The 15,959-nt window shown below is 40.6% G+C and overlaps 1 protein-coding gene across 2 annotated transcripts in view; it reads left to right on the top strand.

The window, feature by feature from the left end:
- Positions 1-15,959, top strand: part of ANO6 (anoctamin 6) — a 235,836-nt gene that overhangs the window by 125,231 nt on the left and 94,646 nt on the right. For both annotated transcript variants that reach the window (XR_008199419.1, XM_052641519.1), the window contains exon 3: positions 14,810-14,938. Coding sequence is in view for 1 of the 2 variants with exons in the window: in XM_052641519.1 (XP_052497479.1) it covers positions 14,810-14,938 (129 nt within the window). In the remaining variant the exon portion in view is untranslated. The remainder of the gene's footprint in view (positions 1-14,809; positions 14,939-15,959) is intronic.

The following is a 15,959-nucleotide window of genomic DNA, read 5'->3' as shown; positions in this document are numbered from 1 at the left end:
TGTAGCTTATTTATTTTATACATAATAGTTTGTACCTCTTAATCCCCTACCTCTGTCTTGCCTCCCTCCCTTCCTTCTCCCCAGTGGTAGCCATTTAGTTTGTTCTCTGTGAATGACTTTCTTTTTTGTTGTATTCACGGTTGTGTTCAGTTGTCAAGTCGTGTCTGACTCTTTGCGACCCCATGGATTGCAGCATGCCAGGCATCCCTGTCCCCTTTACTATTTCCCAGAATCAAATTCATGTCCATAGAGTTGATGCTGCCATCAACTATCTCATCTTCTGTTGCCCGTTTCTCTTTCTACCCTCAATCTTTTCCAGCATCAGGATTTTTTTCCAGTGAGTCAGCTCTATGTGTCAGGTGGCCAAAGGATTGGAGGTACAGCTTCAGCATCAGTCCTTCCAATGAATATTCAGGGTTGATTTCCTTTAGGATTGACTGGTTTGATCTCTTTGCTGTCCGAGGGACTCTCAATAGTCTTCTCCAGCCCCAGTTTCTTTCTCCAGCTCCAGTCTTCTCCAGTTTGAAAGCATCAGTTGTTTCTTTGACTCTACGAACCTTTGTCGGCAGAGTGATGTCTTTGCTTTTTAATATGCTCTCTAGGTTTGTCATAGCTTTTCTTCCAAGGAGCAAGCGTCTTTTAACTTCATGGCTGCAGTCACTGTCTGCAGTGATTTTGGACCCCAAGAAAATACAATCTGCCACTGTTTCCATTGTTTCCCCATTTATTTGCCATGAAGTGATGGGACCAGATAGGGATGATCTTAGTTTTTTGAATGTTGAATTTTAAGCCAACTTTTTCACACTCCTCTTTTCACCCCCATCAAGAGGCTCTTTAGTTCCTCTTTGCTTTCTGCCAATATGGTGATATCATCTGTGTATCTGAGGTTGCTGATATTTCTCCCAGCAGTCTTGATTCCAACTTGTGATTCATCCAGCCCAGCATTTTGCATAATGTACTCTGCATAAATTAAATAAAGGGGTGACATTATACAGCGTGACATACTCCTTTCCCAATTTTGAACCAGTCAGTTGTTGCATATCTGGTTCTAGCTGTTATTTTTTGACCTGCATACAGGTTTCACAGTAGACAGGTAAGGTGGTCTAGTATTCTCATCTCTTTAAGAATTTTCCACAGTTTGCTGTGATTCACACAGTCAAAGGCTTTAGCATAGTCAATAAAGCAGAAGTAGACATTTTACTGGAATTCTCTTGCTTTTCTATGATCCAGTGGATGTTGGCAGTTTGGTCTTGTTTTATTTTTAGAGTCCACATATAAGTGATATCGTACAGTGTTGGTCTTCTTCTGTCTGACTTGTCTCACTTAGCATAATGCTCTCTTCAGTTCATCCATGTTGTTGTAAATGGCGGAATTTCATTCTTTTTTCCACCTCTGTCTCTATTTACAATTCATTAATCTTACACTATTTTCATTCTGTTTGGTGCCAGATATCATAGAACCTCTTTTGAAAGAGATTGGGATAAGGGGATTAATATGTTAACTCTTACCATATTTTACTCGTTTCTGGGATGGAGCCCTTTGCCTCAGTCACAGTTTACTCAGAATCTGAAGAAAACTAAAAAGCCTCTGACATCCAAAACCAAAGCACCACGACCATTTCAAAGAAAGTCAACAAATTTGGTTAATCTGGTTGCCCAAAGCATATATAAGCAGTATATCTATGATAGGTATATATCACTATCATAAAAGAGTACTGGAATACCTATTAAAAACTGGTAAATTCATAACCAAAGAAGAGACTTTGTAATGTGAGTGGAAGCAGAGAGAAACAGCAAGATGCAGGTGAAAGTTCATAATGACTGTAAAGTATGTGAATGCACTTAACATAATCAATTAAGTAGTCAATAAAGAACTATTTCATGTTAAGTAAAGAACACCAAGATCCCACATTTATTGAGCTTTTACTATGTTCTGGGCTCTGTTTTGTTGCTTTACATGCACATCCCACTTAATCTTCCTAAGAACCCTGAATTTCTTTCTATGATTTCCCCCCCTTTTTACAGGTAAATAAATTCAGTTTAAAGAGATAAAATATATACACAGAGGCACACAGCTAGTTGTGTGTAGTTGAGTTGCGATTTGAACCCAGCTTTGCCAGATACCACAACCCATGTTTTTATTTTTAATTGAAGCTCTCTCTTCATTTTTACCTCCTTAATAATAATATAGTGGTAGTAATAGTAGTTGTGTTCAGTATCCTCTCTAAAGATCAGAAATGTTATGTACTATATTTGGGGAAATTTTGAGCACAAAAGGGTTAAAGTAACCTTTGAATTGATGTAAAGTTCATCTGAGTACTCATTTCCTCAGAACACTTTATTTCTTAAGACGTCCCAATAATTGATTGGGAGGAGGATTTTTTAAGATGTTATTTATTATCTGTAGTCAATGAATAGATTTTTGTGCCATTGTTTTAAATGAGTCACTTGGGTTTTTTAACTTTGTTTTGGAAACATCTCTGCATCCTCATTTTGATGCACAAAGAGCAGCCATTCTTGTAAACTGCGTCTTGAGTTACAACAAGAAAAATACTATCTTTATAAAGCATTAACCAACTGACAGGAGTTGGCACAATCCTTGCTTTGCTGGGCACCAGATGCTCTGGTTTGTTTTTCTTCCTCTTGCTATGAATGAGGTTTCAAACATCAATTCCCAGAGACATGGTCCAAGAAGATTATGCCCAAGGCACATGTTGTGACATGGGGATATAACAGTCCAATAGGAGAGTCACAGTGGATGACAGGACGCTTGTGCTGCAAACCCTAAGCAGCCAAAAATAGCTCAGGGCCGTTCTTAGACGGCACAGGGAAATCTCCTGTGGAAGAGAAAGAGCTCTCTGGGAATGATGGATTGTCATTTTGAGGGAGTCTGCAGAAGAATTACATGGGAACCTAGTGAGGAGGTGAACACCTGTTGCCTTAGTTACGCCCTCAGTTATACCTTATGTGTCTTCTTCAGCTCAAAAATCTGAAGAGCAGTATCTTGAAACTCCCTTTTCTGTTTATTCTCAGATCATATTCATATTTTATGAGATTGGCTTTCATTCAAAAGCATGAAATATCAGTGGTAACCCAGGCCCCATGCAATTCAGGTGACTGAGAAAAGAGGGGGCAGTTCACAACTGTGGATTTGGTGTATTAATTAGCCTGACAGTTAATATTTCTGAGTCATAACCACTTAATTTTCCCAAAACTGAAACTAAGTATGCTATTGAAATCAGATTAATTAAGAGAAACTAGAGAGTAGGTGGAGGAAAACCTATGGTAATAAAGTCAAGCTAAAATTATTGTTAAGTCTAAGGATCTTAAAATTATAGATGGGATAGTATGCTAGTCCATTAAGTCATGAAGGATTTGGTTATAGCAATATTATTTTTGTTCTAACTGATTCCAGAATATGAGATTGGGAGCTATTTCTTAAAGATCAAAAAATGTCATTTAGGACAGCCGTTTTGCCTGCATGGAAAATCTATTGCATAGTCTTCCTTGAGAGGTGACACAAACTGAAAATGTTAGTAGGTTCAAAAAAGTTTAAGATAATTGGAATGCTGTTAAATCTATAATGGAATAGTAAAACTTAGGGGCTATCGAAACCTTTAGAGGTCCGCCTCCAGGAAGATAATCATTCTCTTACACACTTGTCTTGTTTCATCATGAAAGTGAAAGTGAAGTCACTCAGTTGTGTCCGACTCTTTGTGACGCCATGGACTGTAGCCTCCCAGGCTCCTCCCTCCATGGGATTCTCCAGGCAAGAGTACTGGAGTGGGTTGCCATTTCCTTTGGGACTGTCTTACAGCTTAATCTCACGCAAATTCCTTTCTCTAATGTTACCACTACCGGATGAGAACAGTGCAAGCAGATGATGGTTTCTTCTGGAAAAGGGGAAGTATGAAAACAGCCACTCCAGACTTTTCCACATTTTCCCTCTTCTTTTCCTTTTCTTCCTTTTCCTTTACTTTTTCCTCTAGTTTTCTGCAGATCACTTTTAAGGATGGCTAAGCGAAAGTTGTAAAAATGGTGGACTGCCTGTGGGGAAACAGGAAAGCAAAACAACTTGGAAATTGTGCTAATGCAAATCACAACCCCAACTGCAACTGTGGGTATAAGGAAAAGTTCACTCAGAGTCCCTCAGCTCTGGGAAGGCTCCTAAACTAATAAGCATCTTCCCACTGTGGAAAGCTTATTATCTGCTTTGGTTGCTTAACTCCTTTTAAGGAAGCTTTATTGTAAATGTCATGTCATAGTTCTGTTTTCATATTTCCTCTAGCCTGGTTCATAAATTTTAAGAATGTAATATTTAAAAACATAGGGAACTCTGTTTGCTAAAACTACTGCTTCCTTGGCAGAGGCTAGAGGGAAATATTGAACCACAGTTATGCCTGAGGGATTATGCCTCCACCCTCATCCTGTGTTTGAAACGTGATGTTCTAATAATAGAACTCCAGAGTTTATTTTAACACAGGCAAACAAAGGCAAAATACATAGACGAAACTAGGGAGCCATTGGCATATGAACATTCCTTTATCAATATAACAACACAAAAAGAAACAGCAGCAGTAGCAGCATTTTCATGGCACAATCTAATATTATTTATAAATGAACTACATATATTTCTGATGGGAAATGACTGAAAGTAGTCAGTTGCACTATTTGGAAACTATTTATAGTCATTTACAAATATAAAATCGCAAGTCTTTTTTTGTTTTTAAGAATTTGTACATCAGTTTTTAACCAGCAAGAGAAATCATTTGTAAACTAAATAAGCAGTAAGTTCTATAGTCTAAAGAATATGAATCAAAATATATACTAATATTTGGTAGTTGCATAGGAGGCATATACACTGTAATGGAAAGTATATCCAGGAGGCAGTGACCTTCGCAAACTACTCTCACACATTCCAGTTAAATGTCTACATTTCAGAAAACACATCAGCACTGTTGAGGACAGAGTTGGTGGACAGTGCCCTAGAGTCTTTCTCTCTTTTTCTTTTGGGAAGTAACTGGATGGTCTGCTTCTGTATTAGCATTTACTTACAGCGTGGTCTTTAGAATCTCATGAGTAAAAACCAAGAGAACCTACTGGAAAGAGATTAAATAATAAGATAGTTAGGTCAAGAATGTGTAATAAATAATAAGATAGTTCACTTAGGTCAAGAATATGTGTGTGTGTGTGTGTGTGTGTGTGTGTGTGTGTGTGTGTGTGCACTCAGTCATGGCTCTTTGCAACCCCATGGACTGTAGGCCACCACGCTCCTCTGTCCATGGAATTTTCCAGGCAAGAATACTGGAGTGGGTTGCCATTTCCTACTCCAGGGGAGTTTCCCAACCCAGGGATCAAACCCACATTTCTTGTGTCTTCTGCATTGGCAGGCAGATTCTTTACCGCTGCACCACCTAGGAAGGCCAAGTTGAGAATAGTAATTGACATTTCAGAAAAGCAGTAATTCAGCTGGGCAGTACCCATAAAAATGTTCAGTTCAGTTCAGTCGCTCAGTTGTGTCCGACTCTTTGTGACCCCATGAATCGCAGCACGCCAGGCCTCCCTGTCTATCACCAACTCCCGGAGTTCACTCAGACTCACGTCCATCGAGTCAGTGATGCCATCCAGCCATCTCATCCTCTGCCGTCCCCTTCTCCTCCTGCCCCCAATCCCTCCTAGCATCAGAGTCTTTTCCAGTGGGTCAACTCTTCTCATGAGGTGGCCAAAGTACTAGTGCTCTCTAATTAAAAGGTGAAAATGAAAATTTTTTTTTTTTTTACTATCATGGGAAAAGTGAGAAAGAATGAAATCCAGTGAGCGAAAGGCACTTCATACTCTGCTGGTGGAAGTGTTCATTTTTATAAATATTTTGGATGATGGTTTGGCAACATATGTATCCGAAAACTTCCAAAACTTAAAATATTGTAGAATTTAGCCTAAGGAAATAGTCATTGAACATGTACACAGATACATATGTACAAAGATGCTCCTTGCAGCAGTTTATGAAAGCAACAAATTGGAAGCAACTTATACATGTTCATCAGTGGAGGAACTGTTTAGATGGTATTGCAGCTATTAAACGTGATGGTGTAGAGCTTTATATCAAGCTAAATAAATGGTTGTGATGAGTGATTTTAGAACAGTGTGTATAGTATGGTATTCTCTTAGTGAACGTGCATGTGTGTTTGTGTGTATATGTGAGAGAGAGATCCAAAATATTGACAAGCTTGGCTCCTCTTTGGGAGATGGGAGTACATATGACTTTTATTTATTCCTTTATACTTCTCTGTATGTTCAGAATGTTTTTGTTATTGAGTATATATTACTTTTATCATCAGGAAGAAAAGAAGGTATTTTTTCCTAGGAGAAAAGCAAACCGAGCTCCTGCTAAATGCGAAGACTCAGCAGAGAACTCAGGGTGAACAAGAACTGGCCACCAGCCTTCAGAAGTTGATAGTGTGTTTGAGTGGAGAAGGAGACAGTGTAATTTGCACAGATGTCATTCTGGGTCACTCCTGAGTTGAGTTTCCCCTGATTGTCATGGAGTCACTAACAAGGGATATTCTTGGACTCTAACAGAATTGTAGTCACAGAGACCTCCTGCTTGAATGAGTAACTTTTCCACTGCACTTCTTTCCCCTCAACACGTTCTTGAAAAGTGAAGTCAAAGTGTTAAGTCACTCAGTCAAGTCCGACTTGTATTTGCAACTCACAGACTGTTTGCCCGCCAGGCTCCTCTGTTCATGGAATTCTCCAGGCAAGAATACTGGAAGAGGTAGGCATTCCCTTCTATAGGGGATCTTCCCAACCCAGGAATTAAACCCGAGTCTTGGAGAAGGAAATGGCAGCCCACTCCAGAGTTCTTGCCTGGAGAATCCCAGGGATGGGGGAGCCTGACGGGCTGCTGTCTATGGGGTTGCACAGAGTCAGACACGACTGAAGTGACTTAGCAGTAGTAACTCCTGCCTTGCAGGCGAATTCTTTACCGTCTGAGTCACTAGGGAAGCCCACATATTCTTGAATGTCTCATCAAAAACATGTTCACTAATCCCCATAACATGCCATTGACTTGACTGACTTCCTTTTGGCTCCCTTGTACATCCATGTATTTACTTCTCCATACTCCTGGTAGTGAAAGTGGAAGTAACCCCTGGGACTAACGTGTTACTCCCATCCCTGCTTCTCATAATACTAATCTTCCACCTTCAGCATTCAGCCTTCCACACCTGCAGTTCTTGGCAGTTTTCTTTGTACTTTGCATTTTCTCACTGTCAAGTATTCTTTTGGGCCAAGGAGGTGGCCTGAATAAAAGGAATAAAAATTAATCAAGTCTCTGCTATCCTTTGCACTAATTTTGCACAATTGTTTAGAGAGAAAAAAAGTTCCACTAATTCTTATGCCTTGAATCTGCCTGGACTCAGCTACAGTTAGGGAAAACACCAGAATATATTGATACCTCATTTATAACTACATGGCATATAAATAAATTTTCACTATGTTCTAGATTTCATGGGATCTAAATATTCACATAAAGGCTTTTGCTTCTAAATTTTTGTTTCCCTACAGCTTGCTATGGGCAAGGATCCAAGGTTTACTGAAAAATAGAAAATCCTGTATTTTCATTTTAGTTTTCTGCTATGATTAAGTTTGTTTTGTCTTTTGTGTTCTTCTTGGAATTAACTACTTTCTTTTGCTAGTCTTAAGGACTATAGAGAGCCACATGTGTTTTCCACATTCACATATCAGTTGCTCTTTAATTATATGAGTGTTTTGATATTGTTTATTTTTCATAATGTAATTCCTCAACTATCATTGTTAGACAGTAAGGCTTTTTGTGTCCTGCTTTCTGTAAAGGTTGAGACCATTAATGCCAATAAACCTGGAATACTCTCTGATCTCATAGTAAACAACCCTGTCAGGGCAGGAATAGAGGGTATGGAAATTCTCTAGAATTTCTTAATCCGATAGAGTCAGATAATATCACTTGCTATAAGGCAAGTTTCTAGCATCATTATACATAAACAAGAGTTTGAGCAAAGATAACAATCTGATTGCTTTGTATCCAGATCTTGGGCAAATCATTTAACATTTGCATTTTCAACTCTAGGAGTAGATGCCTCTATTGTGAAATAGGACTTCCAATTTGGGTTTTGCAGGGTTTATTTGCAGAAACGTTTTGTTTACTTATTTAGTGGCTCACATGGTGAAGAATCTGCCTGTAGTGCAGGAGACCTGGGTTCAATCCCTGGGTCAGGGAGATTACCTGGAGAAGGGAATGGCAACCCGCTCCAGTATTCTTGCCTGGAGAATTCCAGGAACGGAGGCGTCTGGTGAGCTACAGTCCATGGAGTCGCAAAGAGTGAGACACAACTAACACTTTCACTTTTTTTATTTAAAGACACTTGAGAAGTGTGAGGTTGGACACATGTTGAGGAGCAAGTCCTGGACTCACCAAGTGCTGATGCCAAGGGTTCCAGGAGGGTGCTTTGTGAGATCAGCTGCTTATCTCTAACTGGCATAAAAGCCATGGAGCAGTGTCACCCAGGCAGCTGTCTCCCAAAGTTCTCCCCATCCCCAGCCTTTCCTTTTCCACCATGTAAGGATCATGTGACCCTTTGTGTACCAGAAGCGTCCTTTTCAAGAAGTCCAGTGCCTTATTGGATTCTGAGATTACTTGAGAAGTTTTCCTACCAAGTAATTTCAGTTGTTTCTTGGTATTCACAGGGGACTGGTTTGACCCCTGTGGATACCGAAATCTTTGGATGCTCAAGTCCCTCATATATAATGGCATAGTATTTGCATGTAGCATGTGCACATCCTCCTATGTCTTTTTATCATCTCTAGATTATTTATGATACTAGTACAATGTAAAGGCCTTGTCAGTAGCTGTGAATACAATCTACATAGCATGTGAACAGTTGCTAGCACATGGCAAATTCAAGCTTTGCTTTTTGGAACTTTCTGGAATTTTCTTTTAATATTTTTTAGCCTGAGTTTGGTTGAATCCACAGATTTTGGTAGAGTAGTTTTGCTGCTTACATTTTTATCCCGATTTGGTTAAAGGGCCCAAAGGGTCTTCCACTGAAGGAAAGGGAAAGTAGTGAAAGTGTTAGTCACTCTGTTGGGTCAGACTCTTTGTGACCCCCATGGACTGTATGTAGCCTGGCAGGCTCCTCTGTCCAGGGATTTCCCAGGCAAGAATACTGTAGTGGGTTCCCATTCCCTTCTCCAGGGGATCTTCCCAACCTGGTCATTAAAGCTGGGTCTCCTGCACTGCAGGCAGATTCTTTACTGTCTGAACCACTAGGAGATGCCCTGCAAATAAAAGGAGGAAAGAAGCCAGCTGAGAGCAGGGAGACCTGGAAAGAATCACTTGGGTGCATCATACCTGACCTTTCTTATCCCTTCTCTCCTACATTGCTTTTCCAGGACCTTATTTCTTAGCTCACCCCTTGCTCAGAACAAGCATGTCTTGTCTTCTTCCCAAGCATAAATTATGAGTGCTAACAGCCTAAGACAGAGGTGATCGGGGCATTCTTCTGCAATGGTTGGCTGGTTGGCTTTTTGTTTATTTTGATATAATGACAAATGAACATGGCTAATATTTTTAACCATTGCAGTCTTTACAGCTTTGGGCCAGATTGCTGCACATGAGTAAATGAATCCTAAATTGGGGGAATCTAGTATCCTTGGGACCAGAGAAGGCAATGGCTGTGAACAGATAAAGCATCTTATAGACCCCAAACTGTAATCAGAAGTTTATTCGTTATTTTTCCAGGACAAAAGAAGTGGCAACAGCTAGAGACTCTTGACTCTTTTGACATTGAGGACGTTTGCCTAAGACCCTTAGGGTAACAGTAAGTTACTCTGATGAACATAAGAATTGATACGCTTCCTGGTAGAGAAGCAAGAGTTGGAACCAGACATGATACAAAAGACTGGTTCAAAATAGAGAAAGGAGTACGTCAAGGCTGTATATTGTTACCTTGCTTATTTAACTTATATGCAGAGTACATCATGCAAACTGTGGGGCTGGATGAAGCACATGCTGGAATCAAGATCACAGGCAGAAATATCAAGAACCTCAGATATACAGATGACACCACCCTTATGGCAGAAAGTGAAGAAGAACTAAAGAGCCTCTTGAGGAAAGTGAAAGAGGAGAGTGAAAAAGTTGGCTTGAAGCTCAACACTCAAAACTTGAAGATCATGGCGTCTGGTACCATCACTTCATGGGAAATAGATGGGGAAACAGTGACAGACTTTATTTTCTTGGACTCCAAAATCACTGCAGGTGGTGACTGCCACCATGAAATTAAACGACATTTGCTCCTTGGAAGAAAAGCGATGACCAACCAAGACAGCATATTAAAAAGCAGAGACATTACTTTGCCAACAAAGTCTGTCTAGTCAAGGCTATGGTTTTTCCAGTAGTAATGTTTGAATGTGAGAATTGGGCCATAAAGATGTCTGAGTGCCAAAGAATTGATGCTTTTGAACTGTGGTGTTGGAGAAGACATGAGTCCCTTGAACTGCAAGGAGATCAAACCAACCAATCCTAAAGGAACCAACTCTGAATATTCATTAAAAGGTTTGATGCTGAAGCTGAAACTCCAATACTTCGGCCATCTGATGCGAAGAACCGACTCATTAGAAAAGACCCTGATGCTGGAAAAGATTGAAGGTGGGAGGAGAAGGGGCCGGCAGAGGATGAGATGGTTGGATGGCATCACCGACTTGATCACATGAGTTTGGGCAAGCTCCAGGAGTTGGTGATGGACAAAGAAGGTTGGCGTGCTGCAGACCACAGGGTTGCAAAGAGTTGGACACAACTGAGTGATTGAACTGAACTGGTAGAGAAATCAGTACCCATACATAAGCTCTGATCTCTAAGACAATTTGACCTGATAAATTTTAAACCATCTGCTAAAGTGTTTTTAAACTGAAGCTGCTGAACTGGAAAGATTGTTTCAGGGTTTGGGCTTTTTTTTTTTTTTTTTTTTTGTATTTCACCTTGATGCCATTTGACTTGGTAGAGAAAAACTAAAGATCAAATTTTGAGTTGACCTCGAGAGTCAGGACTAGAATAATCCATTTCTGAATAATCAGTTGTTTAAGATGATCAGTATTTATCCTAGGAAACTATTGAAACTTTACTTCAAAACTTTAGAAGAGGGTTGTTTTGGTTTTTAGTTTTCTGTCATTTTAATACCTGTTGAATGAGTCAGGCCTGTAGTGGAACTTATAACTTAAAACAATCCAGCCTTTTTTTTAAACAGCACAGATGTGTTCATAGGTCAGCCTCTTTGATATGGGACAGTTTACTTCTTTGTTAGGAATGCTTTCCAGCCCAGCGTTTTGTTCCTCCCTTCTTCCCAGTTGTTTTCTGCCAAGAGATGGGAAACCTGGATTTCACAGCAGTACAGAGTTGGCACCTTTCCCCCAGCCTTGCATCCTAATAATACCATATCAGAGTCTGACCTAGTTATTTCACACAGGCTGCTTTTGCCAAGCCAGTGGGATTTTCCTCCAACAAAGGGCCCTGGTCTTCTATCACACAGAAGAGACATGCCTGCAGACCGGATTACCTGGTAGCAGGCTGCCAACATGTGTGGCTGAGTGAGGGCCGTGCAGGGAGGAATGCCGGGGGCCCTGTGCAGACATAGTTCTCTTTCCGTTTGTCATTCTTAACAACCTGACTTCAGTGAGCTCCTGCAGATGCCACCAAGGAAAGGCAGCAGAACGTGGGCTCCAGAGCACGAGCTGCTTTTGTACACATTTCAGACGTCTGTAATGATGGCCAGGTTTTTGTGAGTGTGTTCTACCCTACCCCACTTCCCCTTGGCCTGATAGTTTTTCCCTCTACACACAGTTTTCCTGTAGTAACTGCCCAGGTTGTCACCAGTAGTAACATCTTCAGTGAAAGAAAGAGAAATTGAAGATAGGGGCCTCAAGGACTCCATTGCTGAAATGAAAAAAGACAGGCCTTGGCATGTTTGTACAACTTTTTAAAAATATAGTTTTAACTTATGCTATTAATTCAAGTATACTTGATTTACAATGTTGTGTTAGTTTCAGGTGTACAGCACAGTGACTCCATGTTATACATATATGTGTATATTCTTTTCAGATTCTTTTCCCCTATAGGTTATTACAAAACATTGAGTATAGTTCCCTGTACTCTATAGTAGCTCCTTGTTGGTTATCTGTTTCAAATATAGTAGTGTATATATGTCAATCCCAAACTCCTAATTTATCCCCCGACCCTTTCCCCTTGTCTTGTAAAACTTTAAATACTCTCAAAGTTTACCAATTTTAAAGAGCTGAAATTGCAAATAAAAGACTTGAGTAGGGGCCTCAGCCTTGGTCATTGATGTGTCTATTTCTGTGGTCCCTCAGTGCCCTGGCTGGGCAAGGTCTCAGGCCAGGTCACACTGTCCATAGTGAAGGTCCCTAGTCAAATGGAACCTCGGTGAAGGGCTGTGAGTTAGCTTACATTGCCAGAGTGCATTCTGCAGGTGAAATATCTTGCTGAATGAAAGGAACTGCAAATACTGTTAACAGTCTTCAGATGCTCTGTGGTAAGAAAGAAGAAAGGAAAGACAAGTAGCAGGTGGTATTTGTTGTTGTTGTTTAGCTGCTAAGTTGTATCCAACTCTTTGCAACCCCATAGACTACAGCCTGCCAGGCTCCTCTGTCTGTGGGATTTTCCAGGCAAGAATACTGGAGTGGGTTGCCATTTCCTTCTCCAGGGGATCTTCTCGACCCAGGGATCAAACCCATGTCTCTTGCTTGGCAGGTGGCTTCTATACCACTGAGCCACTTGGGGCTTTCCCATCGAATTGTATACATTTGGCAGAAAAACACATTGTATCCAAAGTATGACAAAAATGAGAAAGTGGTTGTGGTAGAATAAGGTGATTTATGTACTAAATGATGCTGAGTGCAGAGAATTAATCACACTTAGTAATTAAGGCTGGAGAAGGCAATGGCACCCCACTCCAGTACTCTTGCCTGGAAAATCCCATGGATGGAGGAGCCTGGAAGGCTGCAGTCCATGCGGTGGCTGAGAGTTGGACACGACTCAGTGACTTCACTTTCACTTTTCACTTTCATGCTTTGGAGAAGGAAATGACAACCCACTCCAGTGTTCTTGCCTGGAGAATCGCAGGAATGGGGGAGCCTGGTGGGCTGCCGTCTATGGGGTCGCACAGAGTCGGACACGACTGAAGCGACTTAGGAGCAGCAGTAATTAAGGCAATGGCACCCCAATCCAGTACTCTTGCCTGGCAAATCCCATGGACGGAGGAGCCTGATAGGCTGCAGTCCATGGGGTCGCAAAGAGTCGGACACGACTGAGCGACTTCACTTTCACTTTTCACTTTCACGCATTGGAGAAGGAAATGGCAACCCACTCCGGTGTTCTTGCCTGGAGAATCCCAGGGATGGGGGAGCCTGGTAGGCTGCCATCTCTGGGGTCGCACAGAGTCTGACATGACTGAAGCGACGCAGCAGCAGCAGTAATTAAGTGGTTTCAGCAAGTGACTGCAAAGTCCTACCTTCCCATGAATTTTGAATGGAAGTAAACTTGAAAAATTAGAAAGTATTATTTCTTAGTTAAAGAGTATTTCAATTCTAAAGCAAAATTCACATAAGCATCTTGACCAGCTATGTGAGAAACACAAACTCAAGTCTTTCCTTAGAGCAAATAAAACAATTCTATCCAAATCCATATGGTAAGAGATTGTTGTAAGCTGTATTAGGTCTGTTCTGGCATTATGACTTTGTTTTTATACCATAAGGCTTTTAAGCTCTAAATTAAAGGCTCATTTATTTGTTATTGTTGCTGGAATTTTTGTTTGTTTTTTGCTAGGAGTGGGTGGGTATTTTGTGTGGATTTGGGGACAAATACCAACGACTGCTGTGTATTTTGTGTGTATCAAAGCATTTTTTGGCTTTTGTTTAAGGTTATAAAATGATTTTTTATAAAGTGATGTGGTTCAGAGAGAAGTCATGAAAACTGATGAAAAGGTTAGATAATATGACATAGGTAGGATGCAGGCATTCACTCAGTCATGTCCAGTTCTTTGGTACCCCATGGACTGTAGCCTGCAAGGCTTCTCTGTCTGTGAAATTCTCCAGGCAAGGATGCTGGAGTTGGGGAGTCATTCCTTTCTCCAGGGGATCTTCCCAACTTAGGGATCAAACCTGAGTCTCCCACATTGCAGGCAGATTCTTTACCATTTGAGCCACCAGGGAAGCCCTGAGATTTTCATAAACAGTGCTATGCCTTAGATATTTTTTCTCTTGTTGAAAGAACTTTAGTCCTTCAGATAGGCATCTCTGGTTACTGTGTTTATTTCCAAACTTGAAACTCCTTTTCTTGTTGTGGGAATAATTCTGGGATAATCCAGAATGCTGATATTTCCCCATATATTTGTAGAATAATGCTGCTGCTGCTGCTGCTAAGTCGCTTCAGTCGTGTCCAACTCTGTGCGACCCCACAGACAGCAGCCCACCAGGCTCCCCCGTCCCTGGGATTCTCCAGGCAAGAACACTGGAGTGGGTTGCCATTTCCTTCTCCAAGAATAATGCTAACCTGCTCAATTCAAGGACTTTGTTTCAGCAAGAACAGACCGTGCTTGCAAAGATCACGTTGGTCATGCCCTCTTGGTAAAGTAACGAGTAAAGGATGTATTTCTCATTTTCTGTAAACATGCTGATGTACCTATTAAAGCTACAGAATAAGCGCTTATGAACTGACACTTTTCAAGAAACTATATTAAAATTTATCTTTCTTTTCCACACAGGAAGAATTTAATGGAAAACCTGACTCCCTCTATTTCAATGATGGTCAGCGAAGAATTGACTTTGTTCTAGTGTATGAAGATGAAAGTAGAAAAGAGACCAATAAAAAGGGTTCAAATGAAAAACAAAGAGTAAGTTTATTGTCCTATTTTCTTTTATTTTTATTCTTTATAATATTATAAAATGAAAAAAATAAACTGCTGTTTTTGTGTAAGCAATGAAGTGAAACTGGTGTTTGCAATATCAAGTCAGGCATCCCTTCATATTTTCTCTGTTCATCATTCCCTCAAGGCATGGTAACAAAAAACATTAAAAAAAAATTTTTTTTTTTGAGTTTTAAACAGAAACTTCCTCAGGCTCTTAAGCTGAAGGCAGGTTTTCTTCCAAGGAATTGCCCTTTCTATCTGTAAAAGAGATTTATACTAAAAGCACACTTGGCTGTTTGCAACTAGATATGAAAGGAAGCTAATACTAAATAATGGCAACAAGGATAATAACAACCAACCAGTGTCAGGGTATGCTAATTCATGGATGGTCTGTGTATTTTGCATGCATGTTCTCATTTAATTCTCAGAATACCCTGTGGTGGTGGTGGTGGTTCAGTCGCTGAGTCGTGTCTGACTCTTTGAAACCCCATGGACTGAAGCACGCCAGGCTTCCCTGTCCTCCACTGTCTTCCAGAGTTTGCTCAAATTCATGTCCATTGAGTTGGTGATGCCATCCCAACCATCTCATCTTCTGCAACCCTCTTCTCCTTTTGCCTTCAGTCTTTCCCAACATCAGGGTCTTTTCCAGAACAACCTATAAGGTGCCTTTTATTTTCATACCATTCTGGATAACAAAATTGGCCCTTAGATTAAACAATTGCCCAAGTTCATGGACTCTTAACATAAGAACAATTCAAACTCTGGTCTTGAATCACGAACGCATGCTCTTGACATCTCCCACTTTCTTCCCATCCTTTCCCTTTCATTCATTGCCAGTCAGACTTTACCCTTCTTTTGCATCAGGCTCTTTCAGGTAATGTGGCCATCTTTATCTCAAGATATTAAGCCATTTAACCTGCTAAATATATAACAACTTCCTGGAACTTCTTTATCAAACTGCATCAGACTAAAACAAGACAAAAAAGAAAGTATACACGTGTGTCAC

The sequence above is a fragment of the Budorcas taxicolor genome, chromosome 5, assembly GCF_023091745.1.
Source record: "Budorcas taxicolor isolate Tak-1 chromosome 5, Takin1.1, whole genome shotgun sequence".
In the NCBI taxonomy this organism is placed as follows: domain Eukaryota; kingdom Metazoa; phylum Chordata; class Mammalia; order Artiodactyla; family Bovidae; genus Budorcas; species Budorcas taxicolor.
The sequence above is the reverse complement of the archived record's forward strand: the minus strand, read 5'-3'. Positions and strand labels throughout refer to the sequence as shown.